The sequence below is a fragment of the Anomaloglossus baeobatrachus genome, chromosome 6 (assembly GCF_048569485.1).
Source record: "Anomaloglossus baeobatrachus isolate aAnoBae1 chromosome 6, aAnoBae1.hap1, whole genome shotgun sequence".
NCBI classification, from domain to species: Eukaryota; Metazoa; Chordata; class Amphibia; order Anura; family Aromobatidae; genus Anomaloglossus; species Anomaloglossus baeobatrachus.
This window is the reverse complement of record NC_134358.1, coordinates 368,716,225-368,734,571: the sequence shown is the minus strand read 5'-3', so window position 1 is coordinate 368,734,571 and position 18,347 is coordinate 368,716,225. Positions and strand designations below refer to the sequence as shown.

The following is an 18,347-nucleotide window of genomic DNA, read 5'->3' as shown; positions in this document are numbered from 1 at the left end:
TCAATGAATTGTAGCTCCCTACAGCCAGAAACACCCACGCAACCTCAAAGCATGATACCACTCCCACTATTGTGTTCAACTATAGGCACAACACACTTGTCTTTGTACTCCTTACTTGGTTGCTGCCACACACGCTTAAGAGCATCTAAACCAAATACATTTATGTTGGTCTAAGCAGACCACAGGACATCAATCTAATAATCCATTTCCTTAGTCTGCTTTGTCTTCAGCAAACTGATTGCAGGCTTTCTTCTACATCAGCTTTAGAAAAGGATTTCTTCTGGGATGATAGCCATGCGGACCAATTTGATACAGTGTGCAGCATATGGGCTGAGCATTGACAGGCTGAACCCCCACCCCTTTAACCTCTGCAGCTATAATGGCAGCACTCATACATCTATTTTGAAAAGACAACCTCTAATGCTGAGCAGGTGCACTTAAATTCGTTGGGCAACAATTGCAAGGATTGTTCTGAGTAGTACCTGTCTTGTTAAACTGTTGTATGGTCTTGGCCACCATGCTGCAGCTCAGTTTCAAGGTGTTGCCAATCGTGTTATAACCAAACAATTCTTTTTTTCCAATCTTCAGATAATTCTTTGCCAAGAGATGCCATGTTGAACTTCCAGTGACCAGTATGAGAGAGTGTGTTAGCAATAACACCACATTTAACACACTTGCTCCCATTCACACCTGAGGAATTGTAACAATAATGAATCACATGACACCGAGAAGGGAAAATGGATAATTGAATACAATTTGCCCATTTTCACTTAGGGGTGTACTCACTTTTGTTGAAAGTGGTTCACACATTAATGGCTGTGCTTTGAGTTAAGAATGACTGTAAATTTACACTGTTAAAAAAGCTGAACGCTGACTATTTTTCATTGTATCAAAATGTTATATCTTCAGTATTGTCCCATGAAAAGATATGATAAATATTTACAAAAATGTGAGAAGTGCACTAACTTTTTATGATATACTGTAAATGGGCATTCCTATTAAATTCATGGCATTTGCACAGTATAGGCTATATTATATATACATACACTGCATATACACTGTGTGCAGAATTATTAGGCAAATGAGTATTTTGATCACATGATACTTTTTATATATGTTGTCCTACTCCAAGCTGTATAGGCTTGAGTGCCAACTACCAATTAAGTAAATCAGATGATGTGCATCTCTGTAATGAGGAGGGGTGTGGTGTAATGACATCAACACCCTACATAAGGTGTGCTTAATTATTAGGCAACTTCCTTTCCTGTGGCAAAACGGGTCAGAAGAGATTTGACGGGCTCTGAAAAGTCCAAAATTTTGAGATATCTTGCAGAGGGATGCAGCAGTCTTGAAATTGCCAAACTTTTGAAACGTGATCACAGAACAATCAAGCGTTTCATGGCAAATAGCCAACAGGGTCGCAAGAAGCATGTTGGGCAAAAATGGCGCAAAATAACTGCCCATGAATAAAGGAAAATCAAGCGTGAAGCTGCCAAGATGCCATTTGCCACAAGTTTGGCCATATTTAAGAGCTGCAACGTTACTGGAGTATCAAAAAGCACAAGGTGTGCCATACTCAGGGACATGGCCAAGGTAAGGAAGGCTGAAAAACGACCACCTTTGAACAAGAAACATAAGATAAAACGTCAAGACTGGGCCAAGAAATATCTTAAGACTGATTTGTCAAAGGTTTTATGGCCTGATGAAATGAGAGTGACTCTTGATGGCCCAGCTGGATGGGCCAGAGGCTATATCAGTAAAGGGCATAGAGCTCCACTCCAACTCAGACACCAGCAAGGTGGAGGTTGGGTACTGGTATGGGCTGGTATCATCAAAGATGAACTTGTGAGACTTTTTCGGGTTGAGCATGGAGTGAAGCTCAATTCCCAGACCTACTGCTAGTTTCTGGAAGACAACTTCTTCAAGCAGTGGTACAGGAAGAAGTTGGTATCGTTCAAGAAAAACATGATTTTCATGCAGGACAATGCTCCATCACATGCATCCAACTACTCCACAGCGTGGCTGGCCAGTAAAGGTCTAAAAGATGAAAAAATAATGACATGGCTCCCTTGTTCACCTCATCTGAACCCCATAGAGAACCTGTGGTCCCACATAAAATATAAGATCTACAGGGAGGGAAAACAGTACACCTCTCGGAACAGTGTCTGGGAGGTGGTGGTGGCTGCTGCACGCAATGTTAATCATAAACAGATCAAGCAACTGACAAAATCTATGGATGGTAAGCTGGTGAGTGTCATCATAAAGAAAGGTGGCTATATTGGTCACTAATTTTTTGGGGTTTTGTTTTTGCAAGTCAGAAATATTTATTTCTAAATTTTGTGCAGTTATATTGGTTTACCTGGTGAAAATAAACAAGTGAGATGGGAATATATTTGGTTTTTATTAAGTTACCTAATACTTCTGCACAGTAATAGTTACCTGCACAAACAGATATCCTCCTAAGATAGTCAAATATAAAAAACCCCACTCCAACGTCCAAAAATATTAAGCTTTGAAATTTATGAGTCTTTTGAGATATATATATATATATATATATATATATATATATATATATATATCAGTACAGACCAAAAGTTTGGACACACCTTCTCATCTCTAGAGCAACTGTTATGAGGAGATTTGGTGCAGGAGGCCTTCATGGTAAAATAGCTGCTAAGAAACCACTGCTAAAGACAGGCAATAAGAAGAAGAGACTTGTTTGGGCTAAAGAACACAAGGAATGGACGTTACACCAGTGGAAATCTGTGCTTTGGTCTCATGAGTCCAAATTTGAGATCTTTGGATCCAAAAATTGGGAAAACTTTGCAAGTGTCCCCAAGTGCAGTAGCAAAAACCATCAAACGCTACAAAGAAACTGGCTCACATGAGGACCGCCCCAGGAAAGGAAGACCAAGAGTCACCTCTGATGCAGAGGATAAGTTTATCTGAGTCACCAGCCTCAGAAATCACAGGTTAACAGCAGCTCAGATTAGAGACCAGGTCAATTCCACTTAGAGTTCTAGCAGCAGACACATCTCTAAAACAACTGTTAAGAGGAGACTTTATGCAGCAGGCCTTGATGGTAAAATAGCTGCTAGGAAACCACTACTAAGGACAGGCAACAAGCAGAAGAGACTTGTTTGGGCTAAAGAACACAAGGAATAGACATTAGATCAGTGGAAATCTGTGCTTTGGTCTGATAAGTTCCAAATTTGAGATCTTTGGATCCAACCACCGTGTCTTTGTGCGACGCAGAAAAGTGAACAGATGAACTCTACATGCCTGGTTCCCACCGTGAAGCATGGAGGAGGAGGTGTGATGGTGTGGGGGTGCTTTGCTGGTGACACTGTTGGGGATTTATTCAAAATTGAAGGCATAATGAACCAGCATGGCTACCACAGCATCTTGCAGTGCAGCGGCGTGCTATTCTATACGGTTTGCGTTTAGTTGGACTATCATTTATTTTTCAACAGGACAATGACTCCAAACACACCTCCAAACACCACCTCGCTGTGTAAGGGCTATTTGACTAAGAAGGAGAGTGATGGGGAGCTACGCCAGATGATCTGGCCTCCACAGTCACCAGACCTGAACCCAATTGAGATGGTTTGGGGTGAGCTGGACCGCAGAGTGAAGGCAAAAGGGCCAAAAAGTGCTAAGCATCTCTGGGAACTCCTTCAAGGCTGTTGGAAGACCATTTCTGATGACTACCTCTTGAAGCTCATCAAGAGAATGCCAAGAGTGTGCAAAGCAGTAATCAAAGCAAAAAATGGCTACTTTGAAGAATCTAGAAAATAAGACATATTATCAGTTGTTTCACACTTTTTTGTTAAGTATTTCATTCCACGTTTTAATTAATAGTTTTGATGCCTTCAATGTAAATCAACAATTTTCAGAGTCATGAAAATAAAGAAATCTCTTTGAATGAGAAGGTGTGTCCAAACATTTGGTCTGTACTATATATATATATATATATATATACACACACACACACACACAGTACAGACCAAAAGTTTGGACACACCTTCTCATTCAAAGAGTTTTCTTTATTTTCAAGACTCTGAATATTATACAGTAGATTCACACTGAAGGCATCAAAACTATGAATTAAAACGTGTGGAGTGAAATACTTAAAAAGTGTGAATGAACTGAAAATGTGACATTTGGTCTGTTTATATATATATATATATATATATATATATATACAGTTAGGTCCAGAAATATTTGGACAGTGACACAATTTTCGCGAGTTGGGCTCTGCATGCCACCACATTGGATTTGAAATGAACCCTCAACAACAGAATTCAAGTGCAGATTGTAACGTTTAATTTGAAGGTTTGAACAAAAATATCTGATAGAAATTGTAGGAATTGTACACATTTCTTTACAAACACTCCACATTTTAGGAGGTCAAAAGTAATTGGACAAATAAACCAAACCCAAACAAAATATTTTTATTTTCAATATTTTGTTGCGAATCCTTTGGAGGCAATCACTGCCTTAAGTCTGGAACCCATGGACATCACCAAATGCTGGGTTTCCTCCTTCTTAATGCTTTGCCAGGCCTTTACAGCCGCAGCCTTCAGGTCTTGCTTGTTTGTGGGTCTTTCCGTCTTAAGTCTGGATTTGAGCAAGTGAAATGCATGCTCAATTGGGTTAAGATCTGGTGATTGACTTGGCCATTGCAGAATGTTCCACTTTTTTGCACTCATGAACTCCTGGGTAGCTTTGGCTGTATGCTTGGGGTCATTGTCCATCTGTACTATGAAGCGCCGTCCGATCAACTTTGCGGCATTTGGCTGAATCTGGGCTGAAAGTATATCCCGGTACACTTCAGAATTCATCCGGCTACTCTTGTCTGCTGTTATGTCATCAATAAACACAAGTGACCCAGTGCCATTGAAAGCCATGCATGCCCATGCCATCACGTTGCCTCCACCATGTTTTACAGAGGATGTGGTGTGCCTTGGATCATGTGCCGTTCCCTTTCTTCTCCAAACTTTTTTCTTCCCATCATTCTGGTACAGGTTGATCTTTGTCTCATCTGTCCATAGAATACTTTTCCAGAACTGAGCTGGCTTCATGAGGTGTTTTTCAGCAAATTTAACTCTGGCCTGTCTATTTTTGGAATTGATGAATGGTTTGCATCTAGATGTGAACCCTTTGTATTTACTTTCATGGAGTCTTCTCTTTACTGTTGACTTAGAGACAGATACACCTACTTCACTGAGAGTGTTCTGGACTTCAGTTGATGTTGTGAACGGGTTCTTCTTCACCAAAGAAAGTATGCGGCGATCATCCACCACTGTTGTCATCCGTGGATGCCCAGGCCTTTTTGAGTTCCCAAGCTCACCAGTCAATTCCTTTTTTCTCAGAATGTACCCGACTGTTGATTTTGCTACTCCAAGCATGTCTGCTATCTCTCTGATGGATTTTTTCTTTTTTTTCAGCCTCAGGATGTTCTGCTTCACCTCAATTGAGAGTTCCTTAGACCGCATGTTGTCTGGTCACAGCAACAGCTTCCAAATGCAAAACCACACACCTGTAATCAACCTCAGACCTTTTAACTACTTCATTGATTACAGGTTAACGAGGGAGACGCCTTCAGAGTTAATTGCAGCCCTTAGAGTCCTTGAAAAAGAGGAGGCTATGCATTACAGAGCTATGATTCCTAAACCCCTTCTCCGATTTGGATGTGAAAACTCTCATATTGCAGCTGGGAGTGTGCACTTTCAGCCCATATTATATATATAATTGTATTTCTGAACATGTTTTTGTAAACAGCCAAAATAACAAAACTTGTGTCACTGTCCAAATATTTCTGGCCCTGACTGTGTATATATATATATATATATATATATATATATATATATATATATATATATATATATATATATAGTTATATAGTTATATATATAGATGTAGAACACAATGCTAGGATTTGCACCTATTTCATGAAAAATGTTTTATCTTGTCTCACTGTAACTGGAGAAGTGGACGTGCATATGTGGCTCTTTCCATTCATGGTTACAAAAGATGAATACTTTTATCGAGATTAGCACAAATCTTAGGTGGACCCAAATCTGTCGTCATATACAGTTGTGCTCAAAAGTTTACATACCTCAGCAGATTTTTTGCTTTCTTGGCCTTTTTTCAGAGATTATGAATGACAATACAAAAACGTTTTTCAACTCATGGTTAGTGGTTGGGTGCAGCCATGTATTGTCAAACTACTGGGTTTTCTCCTATTAATTCATAATGACAACCAAGAATATCCAAATGACACTGATCAAAAGTTCACATACCCCAGTTCTCAATACCGTGTATTGCCCCCACTAACATCAATGACAGCTTGAAGTCTTTTGTGGTAGTTGTGGATGAGGCTGTTTTTTTTATCAGATGGTAAAGCTGCCCATTCTTCTTGGCAAAAAGCCTCCAGTTCCTGTAAATTCCTGTGCTTTCTTGCATGAACTGCACAAAAGTTTCCTGGCAGTTGTGGACGAAATTTTTGTTTGTCTACCTGATTGTGGTTTGCTTTTTACAGAGCCCCTGATTTTCCATTTGTTTATCACAGTTTGATCACTGCTGACTGACATTATCAATTCCTTGCATATGTTTTTGCATCCCTTTCCTGTTTTATACTGTTCAACCATCTTATACCCATAGATACGTGGACAATTCTTTTGCTTTCCCATGACTCACAATCTAGGAACGTCAGTGGCTGGATGAAAGATGCACGAGTCTGTCTGGATCCGAGAAACTCACTCAGCTTTTATGCACACACACTAATTACAAGCAAACAGGTCACAGGTGAGGATGTTACCTTTATTAGCCATTCAAACCCATTTGTGTCAACTTCTGTGCACGTTATGAGGCCAAAATCATCAGGGTATGTGAACTTTTGACCATGGTCATTTGGATGTTTTTGATTGTCATTATGAATTAACCCCATAACGACTGCCTAACGTCTCAAGACGTCGGAAAAACAGGGTACTTGTTCTGTACTGACACTTTGAGACGTCAGGCAGAAAAAAGCCTGTAGCGCTCCCCAGCAACGGAAAATCTCCGGGGTTTCAGCTACCGGGGGTAGCTGAGACCCTGGGGATGATGATTCAGGCCATTTTTCCGGTCCCCGATCACAAGATCACCGGTATACACCGCATACCGAAGATCACGTTACAGTAAATAATAGCACCGGTAAAAAATTATTTATCTCCCACCTGACATGATCAAACATGCCTGATAGGAGATATATCTCTTCCCTGGTCCCCTCCGGTTCCCCGATGTCGCTAAAGTGCCCCCCCGACCAACCCCCTCCATAATCCAAAATCACCCTGTGCCTCTGATTTCGGTCGCATGTGCCATGACACATGTGACAGAAAACTCCTCCCCAAGCCCTGCCAGGTAACCCCCATACCCTCCCGATGTCCCCCGGTGTTTCCTGGTACCTTAGCCTCAGCGATCCCTCCTCTTCTTCTGTAGCACTGCTCATATGTGCAGAGCACGGCTATCAGCTCAGCTCAGCTTCCTGTGTTCCCTGAGAACGGCTGTGGAGCTGCGTTGGCTGCACGCACACTGCAGCTGTGACCCGGAGAGAGTGAAAGAGCCACATATTCTAGAAGGTCCAGAATCGTCGTAGGACCTCCAAAATGGATTACAGGGGACCCGATTTTTTTTTTCTTTTCAATAAATTGGAGAAAGAGGGGATGTTTTGGGGAGTGTTTTTTCACATAATTTTTTTTTTTTTGTCAATTTTATTTTGTTTACTGTCAATTAGTTATGTCGGGTATCTGATAGACGCCGTGACATAACTAACTGCTGGGCTTGATGCCAGGTGACATTACACATCTGGTATCAACCCCATTTATTACCCTGTTTGCCACTGCACCAGGGCAACGGGATGAGCTGGGGCAAAGCGCCAGGATTGGCGCATCTAATAGATTCACCATTTCTGGGGCGGCTGCGGCCTGCTATTCTTAGGCTGGGAAGAGTCCAATAACCACGGCTCTTCTCACCCTGAGAATACCAGACCACAGCTGTCAGCTTCACCTTGGCTGGTGATCTAATATGGGGGGGACCCCACGTTTGTTTGTTTGTTTTTTTTAATTATCTATTTATAAATAATAAAAAAAAAACAGCTTGGGAAGCCCTCCAAATTGATCACCAGCCAAGGTGAAGCTGTCAGCTGTGGTTTGCAGGCTACAGCTGTCTGCTTTACTCTAGCTGGCTATCAAAAATAGGGGGGACCCCACGTCGTTTATTTTAATTATTTTTTTTTGGGGGGGCTAAATACAAAGCTAGGAACCCTTTAGTGCCACATGAAAGGCACTAAAAGGCGCCAGCTTAGAATATGCAGGGGGTGGGACGTTGTATATATATTTGACATCTTTCCATTCATGCATTGTCAAATGCAAGAAACCTGTGGAAAAAAAGCGCATAGGGTCTTACCCTGATAAACAGGGGGTATAGTGAAGAGTAATCCTACTCACCTATTAGAGTTGTGAAAGGCACAACTCCTATAACCACATATATAGATCAACGGCAGCAGTAACCCGATTGGCTGATAACAGAGAGAGATAGCGGAGATGGGTTTTTAAGAACCGCGCCAGAGATCCCAGATGTAAACTTGATCAATGTACACTTTATTTCGGCATAGGTCTAAATAAAGTGTACATTGATCAAGTTTACATCTGGGATCTCTGGCGCGGTTCTTAAAAACCCATCTCCGCTATCTCTCTCTGCATTCATGCATTGTAGCATTTTAGGTTGTGTGTCCACAATCAGGGTTTGCAGCGTTTTGGACACAGAGTGCTTTCCCTGCGTCCGTATCGCTGCATTGTGCAGTAGAAGCACAGTGGAAGGATTTTTAGAAATCCCATGCCCACTGTGCTTCTTTTCTCCGCAGCATAAACCGACCTGTAGTGCAGCTTCCCAAGCCTCAGCATGTCAATTTATGCTGTGGAGACGAGAGTGCAAGTAGAATAGAGCTAAAGTCCACAGCAGCCTGAACCCAAATTGTGGGCATGGGCAGCTGCGTTCTCCCATGGGCAACACTCACACTGCAGGAAGGCTGATACTGTGTACTAGACGTCGTGTCACTGGATCATGGCCACATAGCCTAAAAGTGAGAAATTTGTTGCTACAGCAACATTTTTGTGAAGTACTTGTGGATTCAAAATGCTTACTATACTCCTGAATAAAATCCTTGAGGGATCCAGTTTCCAAAATGGGGTCACTTGTGGGGGGTTTCTGCTGTTATGGTACCCTAGGGAACCTGCAAATGTGACATGGTTCCCGCAATTTATTTCAACTTTTCCAAAATTCAAATGGTGTTCCTTCCATTCCAAGCCCTCCCATTTATCCAAACAGAGGTTTTTGGGCACATGTGGGGTATTCCTGCGCTCATAAGAAATTGGATAAAAACCTGTGGGATCCACTTTTTGTTGTTGCCTCTTGAAAAAGTGAGAAATTTGATGCTAAAGTAACATTTGTGTGAAAAAAATGAAAAATTTCAATATGGCGACCTAAGCTTATCAAATTCTGTGAAGTACTCGATTCAAAATGCTCACTATACAAATAGATAAAAGTCTTGATGTGTCTTGTTTCCAGAATGGGGTCACTTGTGGGGGACCTCCACTGTTTAGGCACTTTAGGGGCTTTCCAAATGCGACATAGTGTCCGCTAATGATTCCAGCCAATTGTGCAGTCAAATGGGGCTCCTTCCCTTCCGAGCCCTGCCGTGCACCCAAACAGTTGATTTTCACCACATATGATATATATCTATGTACTCAGGAGAAATTGCACAATGAATTTTATGCTAAATTTTTTCCTTTTACTCTTGTAAAACAAAAAGCTATATGGCTGAAGTAACAATTTTGTGGTAAAAACGTATTTTTATTTTCACAGCTCAACATTATAAACTTCTGTGAAGCACCTGGGGGTTTAGGGTACTCACCAAACATCTAGATAAATTCCTTCAGGGGTCTATTTTCCAAAATGTGGCCACATGTTGGGGAGCTTTACTGTATAGGCACCTCAGGGGCTCTCCAAATGCAACATGGCGTCCGCTATTGATTCCATACAATTTTGCAGTCAAATGGCACTCCTTCCCTTCCGAGCCCTGCCGTGTGCCCAAACAGTTGATTTCCACCACATATAAGGTATCGCCAAACTCAGGAGAAATTGCACAATAAATTTCATGTTGATTTTTTTTCTTTTACCCTTGTGAAAAAAAAGCTACCTGGTTGAAGTAACAATTTTGTGGTAAAATTTTATTTTTTTATTTTCATGGCTCAACGTTATAAAATTCTGTGAAGCACCTGGGGGTTCAGGATACTCAACAAACATCTAGATAAATTCCTTGAAGGGCCTAGTTTCTAAAATGGGGTCACTTGTGGGGGGTTTCTGCTGTTTACGTACCTTAGGGGCCCTCCAAATGCGACATGGTGCCTGCAATCTTTTTCAGCCAAATTTCCTTTCCAAAATTCAAATATTGCTCCTTCCGTTCCAAGCCCTCCCATTTGTGCAAACAGAGGTTTCAGACCACATGTGAGGTATCACCATGCTCATAAGAAAGTGGATAACAAACATTGGAGTCACATTTTTGGAATTACCTCTTGAAAAAGTGAGAAAATTGATGCTAAAGCAACATTTTTGAGAAAAAAAAGAAAATTTTCAATATGACAAGGTAACGTTATCAAAATCTGTGAAGTACCTGTGGGGCCAAAATGCTCACTATATGCCTAGATAGAAGCCTTGAGAGGTCTAGTTTCCAAAATGTTGTCACTTGAGAGGGGTTTCTGCTGTTTAGGTATCTTAGCGGACCTGTAAATGCAACATGGTGCCCGCCATCTATTTCAGCCAAATTTGCTTTCCAAAATTCAAATATTGCTCCTTCTGTTCTGAGCCCTCCTATTTGTCCAAACAGAGCTTTATGACCACATGTGGGGTATCTGCACGTTCATAAGAAAGTGGGTAACAAGTTTTGGGGTCCATTTTGTTGTGTTATTTCTTCTAAAAGTGAATAAATTTGGGGAGAGCAACATTTTTAGGTAAAATTTTATTTTTTCCTTTTTTTCATTCCCCATTGCTTTAGTTCTTGTGAAGCACCTGAAGGGTTAATAAACTTCTTGAATGTGGTTTTGAGTACTTTGGGGGGTGTAGTTTTTAGAATGGTGTCACTTTTGGGTATTTTCTGTCACCTAGGCTTCTCAAAGTCACTTCAAATGTGATGTGGTCCCTAGAAAAATGGTTTTGTAAATTTTGATGTAAAAATGAGAAATTGCTGATGAACTTTGAACTCTTCTAACTTCCTAACAAGAAAAAAATTTGTTTCCAAAATTGCGCTGATGTAAAGTAGAGATGTGAGAAATCCTATTTATTAACTATTTTTTGTCACAGAACTCTTTGGTTTAATAGCATAAAAATTCCATAGTTGAAAATTGCTAAATTTTCAAATTTTTTGCCAATTTCATAAATAAACGCAAAAAATATTGTCAAAAATTTGGTACTAACATGAAGTCTAATATGTCACAAAAAAAAAACAATCACTGGGATCTGTTGAAGAGTTCCAGAGCTATAACCTCAAAGTGACACTGGTCAGAATTGCAAAATTTGGTCTGGTCATTAAGGTGAAAATTAGCTCCATCACTAAGGGGTTAAAAAAAAAACACAGTAGTTTGACAATAAATGGCTTCACCCAACCACTATCCATGAGTGGAAAAAAATGTTTTTGTGTTATCATTCATATTCTCTGAAAAAAGGCCAAGAAAGCAAAAAATCTGCCGGGGTATGTAAACTTTTCAGCACAGCTGTACTGCATAACCTATCATATGCCATAAATGTCTGACACAGGAATACTGTTTTAAAGGAACAGTCCATGTTTAACAACTAATTCAGTGCTTTGACCTTAGGGGTGCATAAAACAGATTTGAAAAGTTTGTTTCTTTTTTTCCGCAATTCGACCAGCTTCAGACAGGTTCTTCCAAGCTCTAAAACATGGCACATTGCAAGCTCTTTGATTAAGAAACTGGTCACTGTGAGGCCTCCGACACACATCCGTTAAAAACATGCGTGTTTTGTCCATTTCCGTATATACCAGAGACACGGATAAACGTGCACTAATGTTAATCTATGTTTGTGGTCAAACTTGCATTTTTCACCATGTCCGTGTGTCCATGTCCGTGATCCGTATGTGTTTCCGTTTTGCACGGCAGCATGTCCGTTTCCTGCACGGAACACGCACACACGGACACCATGAAGGTCAATGGTTTGGTGCGCACAAGTACGTGACACGGATGCATCTCTGTATGCTCCGTGTACGTTTTGTGCTTTTTTTGTAGCGATGTCGGCTATTCTTTCTTTTTCTGTCTATGTCGGTCAATCTCCCTCAGTCCATCGGTCGGTCTCTCTGTCTGTCGGTCGGTCTCTCTGTCTTTCTGTCCCTCTCTCACAGTCTTTCAGTCAGTCTCCCCCTTCTCTCATACTCACCGTTCCCCGATCACCGGCGCGGCACTGCACAGCTGTTCAATAAACTCCGGCGGCTTTTACTATTTTTAAAAAGCCGGCCGCTCATTATTCAATCTCATATTCCCTGCTTTCCCCGCCCACCGGCGCCTGTGATTGGTTGCAGTGAGACACTCCCCCACGCTGAGTGACAGCTGTCTCACTGCACCCAATCACAGCCGCTGGTGGGTGGGTCTATACTGTGCAGTAAAAAAAATAAATAAATGATTAAAAAAAAACAACGTGCGGTCCCCCCATTTTGATACCAGCCAGGGTAAAGTCACACGGCTGAAGGCTGGTATTCTCAGGATGGGGAGCTCCACGTTATGGGGAGCCCCCCAGCCTAACAATATCAGCCAGCAGCCGCCCGGAATTGCCGCATACAATAGATGCGACAGTTCTGGGACTCTACTCGGCTCTTCCCGATTTGCCCTGGTGCGGTGGCAATCGGGGTAATAAGGAGTTATTGGCAGCCCATAGCTGCCAATAAGTCCTAGATTACTCATTGCAGGCGTCTATGAGACACCACCAATGATTAATCTGTAAGTTGCAGTAAATAAACACACACAGTGAAAAAATCCTTTATTTGAAATAATAAACACTACAAAAAACCCGCGTTCACCAATTTATTATGCCCCAAATAACCCTCTATGTCCGGCGTAATCCACGGAGGTCCCGCGTCGCTTCCAGCTCTGCTACATGAAGGTGACAGGAGCTGCAGAAGAACACCGCCGCTCCTGCCAGCTCCACACAGCAACTGAGGTGAGCTGCGCGATCAGCTGTGCTGGATCCTCCAACTGTGACAGCAAGTCGCCCGAGTGATAGCGATGAAGTCACAGGTGAGTTGCGGTCACGGGTGGAGGATCCAGCTGTCCGCGGGTAACCGGAGTGACAGCATCGCTAATCACGCTGCTCACTTCAGTCACTCAGGGGATTAGCGGTCACCAGTGAGTCCTTCACGGGTGATCGCTAATCAGGACGCGACACAGACAGAGCCGCAGGATGACAATGAAATCAGGTGAAGTTCACCCGAGTTCATTCTCAGCGCGCGTCGCTGTCTGCTGTCAGCCGACACGTAGCAACTACATTTTACATCACACACAGACATTTCACATGAACAACAACACACACACGTCAGTTAAGTTTCACACGCACACACGGACATTCCACTCACACACACGGCTAGCATATGCAGTTCACACAGATGCCACATGGACCATAAAAACGGACACAAAAACAGGACACGGACCCGAAAAACGGACGTAACACAAGTGCGTGTTTTTTCATGGATGTGTGTTTCAGGCCTCATACAAAGGCCACACGGACCATAAAAACGGACAAAAAAAAACGGATCATGGGCCTGAAAAACGGCCTGTATTACACGTGCATGGTTTTAACGGATGTGTGTTGGAGGCCTGAGACTGCAGGTTGTTAATCTAGGCAATGAGCTCTACACAATACAATGAAAAATCCTTCCATTCTTGAAAACAAAGAGGACTTTTAATAATGATTTTACAGTGTCTTGTTTTCACTTTTCTTGAAATTTTAACCCTTAATGAACCTCTCGAATGGCAACCAAAAAAGACTCTCTTTGTCATGCACTGTCACCTCTGGCATCTCGCAGTCAGGAGGAAGAAGCTGGATTGCTTTGAAACGCGTTGATGTTTCCTGGACTATTCAATCCTCAAGCACTGCAGAAAAAAACATTTGTTTTTCCTCTCCCTCTATCGCCTCTATCAAGTATACACATGTGGATCTCCAGCAGCACAACTACAGCAGGTGGGTCTGGAGCACATGGTCATCAATTAAAACCTATTTGCTACTTTCTTCCACAGTATTTCCTCTATACCACCTCTGCCATCTCAGACATAAACAAAGTGTACATTTTTTTGCTGGATTTCACACCATGGTACAATAGATCACATCAGAGATTGCACAGCCAAGCATTTTTGAATCAACAATATCCATGACTGACATTTTTCCATCCACTGCAATTATTATTTCTACTTGGAATGAACAGTTCATCAAATGAAAATATAATTCAATCAAATTAATTTGCATGGTTAGAAAGTTAGCAACCAAAAATATTTTACAATTGGTCAGTCAGTGTATGGAAAAAATGTAATATTTTTTGTACAAGCATGCATAATCTATAACTTAGCAGTTTGTATGACACTAAACAGCTACAAGGATAAACTACATGCCACACATGAACTCTAACTGGGACTACCACACACTATTACAAAAATGGAACTAAAGAAACAATGGATTAAGGTACTGACACATTCAGGTCCAGAACGCGAGGCTTGAATCTGGATCAGGACACAAGTAGACACAAAAAAGAAAATTAGTATGATTTACAGTAAAAATAATATCACAGATGATGGTCAGCGTCTATGTTACAAAACAAGACAGAAAAGAACAGTTGGTGAAAAACAACATCATAACAGCATCTGAAAGGGAAATCTGATAAATTTGGCAACAAAACGTTTTTAAATAACTATGAATTTTGTACACATATAATAGCATTAGTCAGAAACAAGGAATTTGTAAAGCCAATGCACAGGTAGCGAATGTCTTCAAGTTTCCGAAAAACTTCTTAGGATGTGGCACTTCCCTTTTGAAACAAAGACTTGTTCAAAGAATGGGGCTTGCTGGGTAGATGCTGGTATTGTCTTTATTTATTATGCAGTTATGTATTCTAATATTTACTACCATGTTAGGAATTCCTAAATTAATGCATGGTACCTCTATATTGCTGAGGACTATAATAGATCTGATTCTCATTAAAATAATTTGGAGAGCTTTGGAAATCACATGCAAATGTATTTCTTTAATTCTCAGATTGAATGAATCCCAGAAACTTTTAATAGGGGTAAGAATTACGTCAACGGATGGGGGCTCATCCAAGATATCAAGAAAACCTAAAAGAACTGAAAAAAGGGATGTTTTTTGGAGATGGAGAGAAAATAAGCCTTTGTCTTACATCTACTCTCCTTCTCCAGGAAACTTTTCAACATTCAGTTTTGGAGGTGTGTATGGATATTTAAGCTAAAACATTCTGGGATTCAATGCAAGCATGCATATATGTTTGTTTGTCAATAGGAATTTTTAAGTGTATAGACCAGACCTGGGCAAGTGGCGGCCCGCGGGCCACATCCGTCCCGGCTACTCTCTGTGACTGGCCCCCCTGGCTCAGGGCGTGCTTGCTGGCCGGTCAGTGATGAGGGCAATCTGACCTGTTGTCCGGAGCTCCAGGCTCCAAGAGGCCCGTGGTCAGATTGCCCTCATCACACGCTGCGTGCCGGGTAGGAAACAGAGGACAGATCCTGCAGCTCCGCACAGTCAGTGCAGGCAGCGGAACGCAGGAATCTCTCCTCTGTTCCCTGTCCGGCATCTTTTTCTGACACACGCGCGCCCTGATATCCTCAGTACAGTACGCGTGTGTCATTTGAAAAGTTCCCGCCCCCTGCAGCAGAAGACGCTGCAGCTGCGGGGCCCGTACGGAGAGAAGCAGCGGCTCCTAGGAATACAGCTTCGACGCAGCCTGGGCATGTGAAAGAGAAGCCGCTCAGCGGGGGGCTCGTACTGAGGTGCCTGAGGAGGCGACAATAAGAAGAGAGGTGAGTGGTTACTAGTAACCTGCGGGGACAAAGGGGGGCGGGGGGGAGGGGGTTAACTGTTGACAAATATTTGGGGTGTTGTGGTGTAGTATATGGGAATGTAGTTTTACATGTGTGGTATATGGGGGGTGTTGTGGTGTAGTATATAGTGGTGTAGTTTTATAGGGGTGTAGTGGTGTAGTATAATACAGTGTATATAGGGGTCTATATACACCTGTATTATACTACACCCCTATATACACCTGTATTATACTACACCACTACACCCTTATATACACCTGCATTATAATACACCCCTATATACACCTGTATTATACTACACCCCTATATACACCTGTATTATACTACACCCCTATATACACCTGTATTATACTACACCCCTATATACACCTGTATTATACTACACCCCTATATACACCTGTATTATACTACACCCCTTTATACACCTGTATTATACTACACCCCTATATATACCTGTATTATACTACACCCCTATATACACCTGTATTATACTACACCCCTTTATACATTTGTATAATACTACACCACAATATACACCTGTATTATACTACACCCCTATATACACCTGTATTATACTACATCCCTATATACACCTGTATTATACTACACCCCTATATACACCTGTATTATACTACACCCCTATATACACCTGTATTAAACTACACCCCTATATACACCTGTATTATACTACACCCCTATATACACCTGTATTATACAGGTGTATATAAGGGTGTAGTATAATACAGGTGTATATAGGGGTGTAGTATAATACAGGTGTATATAGGGGTGTAGTATAATACAGGTGTATATAGTGATGTAGTATAATACAGGTGTATATAGGGGTGTAGTATAATACAGGTGTATATAGTGGTGCAGTATAATACAGGTGTATATAGGGGTGTAGTGGTGTAGTATAATACAGGTGTATATAGGGGTGTAATGGTGTAGTATAATACAGGTGTATATAGGGGTGAAGTATAATACAGGTGTATATAGTGGTGTAGTATAAAACAGGTGTATATAGGGGTGTAGTATAATACAGGTGTATAAAGGGGTGTAGTAAAATACAGGTGTACATAGGGGTGTAGTATCATACAGGTGTATATAGGGGTGTAGTACAATACAGGTGTATATAGGGGTGTAGTATAATACAGGTGTATATAGTGGTGTAGTATAATACAGGTGTATATAGGAAGGAAAAAAAAGGAAAACAAATTCCAGGGCGGCACTCAGGGATGAACGGTGCTCAGGTCTATGGAAGGCATCCACAATCAAAATTGAAGAAAAAGACCGGCACTCTTCTTTATGAATGTAGATTCTTTTTATTGTACAATTCCATGTACAGGCGTCAAATATTATAACGCGTTTCGGCGAAAGCCTTTCTCAAACAAAAGATGTATATAGGGGTGTAGTATAATACCGGTGTATATAGCGGTGTAGTATAATACAGGTGTATATAGTGGTGTAGTGGTGTAGTATAATACAGGTGTATATAGGGGTGTAGTGGTGTAGTATAATACTGGTGTATATAGGGGTGTAGTGGTGCAGTATAATACAGGTGTATATAGTGGTGTAGTATAATACAGGTGTATATAGGGGTGTAGTATAATACAGGTGTATATAGGGGTGTAGTAAAATACAGGTGTATATAGTGGTGTAGTATAATACAGGTGTATATAGGGGTGTAGTATAATACAGGTGTATATAGGGGTGTAGTATAATACTGGTGTATATATGGGTGTAGTATAATACAGGTGTATATAGTGGTGTAGTATAATACAGGTGTATATAGGGGTGTAGTAGTGTAGTATAATACAGGTGTATATAGGGGTGTAGTTGTGTAGTATAATACAGGTGTATAAAGTGGTGTAGTATAATACAGGTGTATATAGGGGTCTAGTGGTGTAGTATAATACAGGTGTATATAGGGATGTAGTGTAATACAGGTGTATATAGGGATGTAGTGTAATACAGGTGTATATAGGGGTGTAGGGGTGTAGTATAATACAAGTGTAGTGTATAGTGATGTGATGTAGTGGTGCAGTTTATTACAGGTGTAGTATATAGTGATGTAGTATATTACAGGTGTAAAGGGGGGGTGCAGTGATGTAGTATATAGTGTTATAGCATATAGCGGTGTAGTTTATTACATGTGTAGTGTATAGGGATGTAAATTACAGGTGTAGTAGTATGTGGCGG

The 18,347-nt window shown here is 41.2% G+C and overlaps 1 protein-coding gene across 2 annotated transcripts in view; it reads right to left on the bottom strand.

The window, feature by feature from the left end:
• Positions 1-18,347, bottom strand: part of ADCY1 (adenylate cyclase 1) — a 1,189,286-nt gene that overhangs the window by 535,909 nt on the left and 635,030 nt on the right. Inside the window, exon 6 of one of the 2 annotated variants that reach the window (XM_075315022.1) lies at positions 14,787-14,816. The exons of the other annotated variant lie outside the window; for it this stretch is intronic. Within the exon in view, the coding sequence (XP_075171137.1) occupies positions 14,787-14,816 (30 nt within the window). The remainder of the gene's footprint in view (positions 1-14,786; positions 14,817-18,347) is intronic. 2 annotated transcript variants of the gene reach the window in all.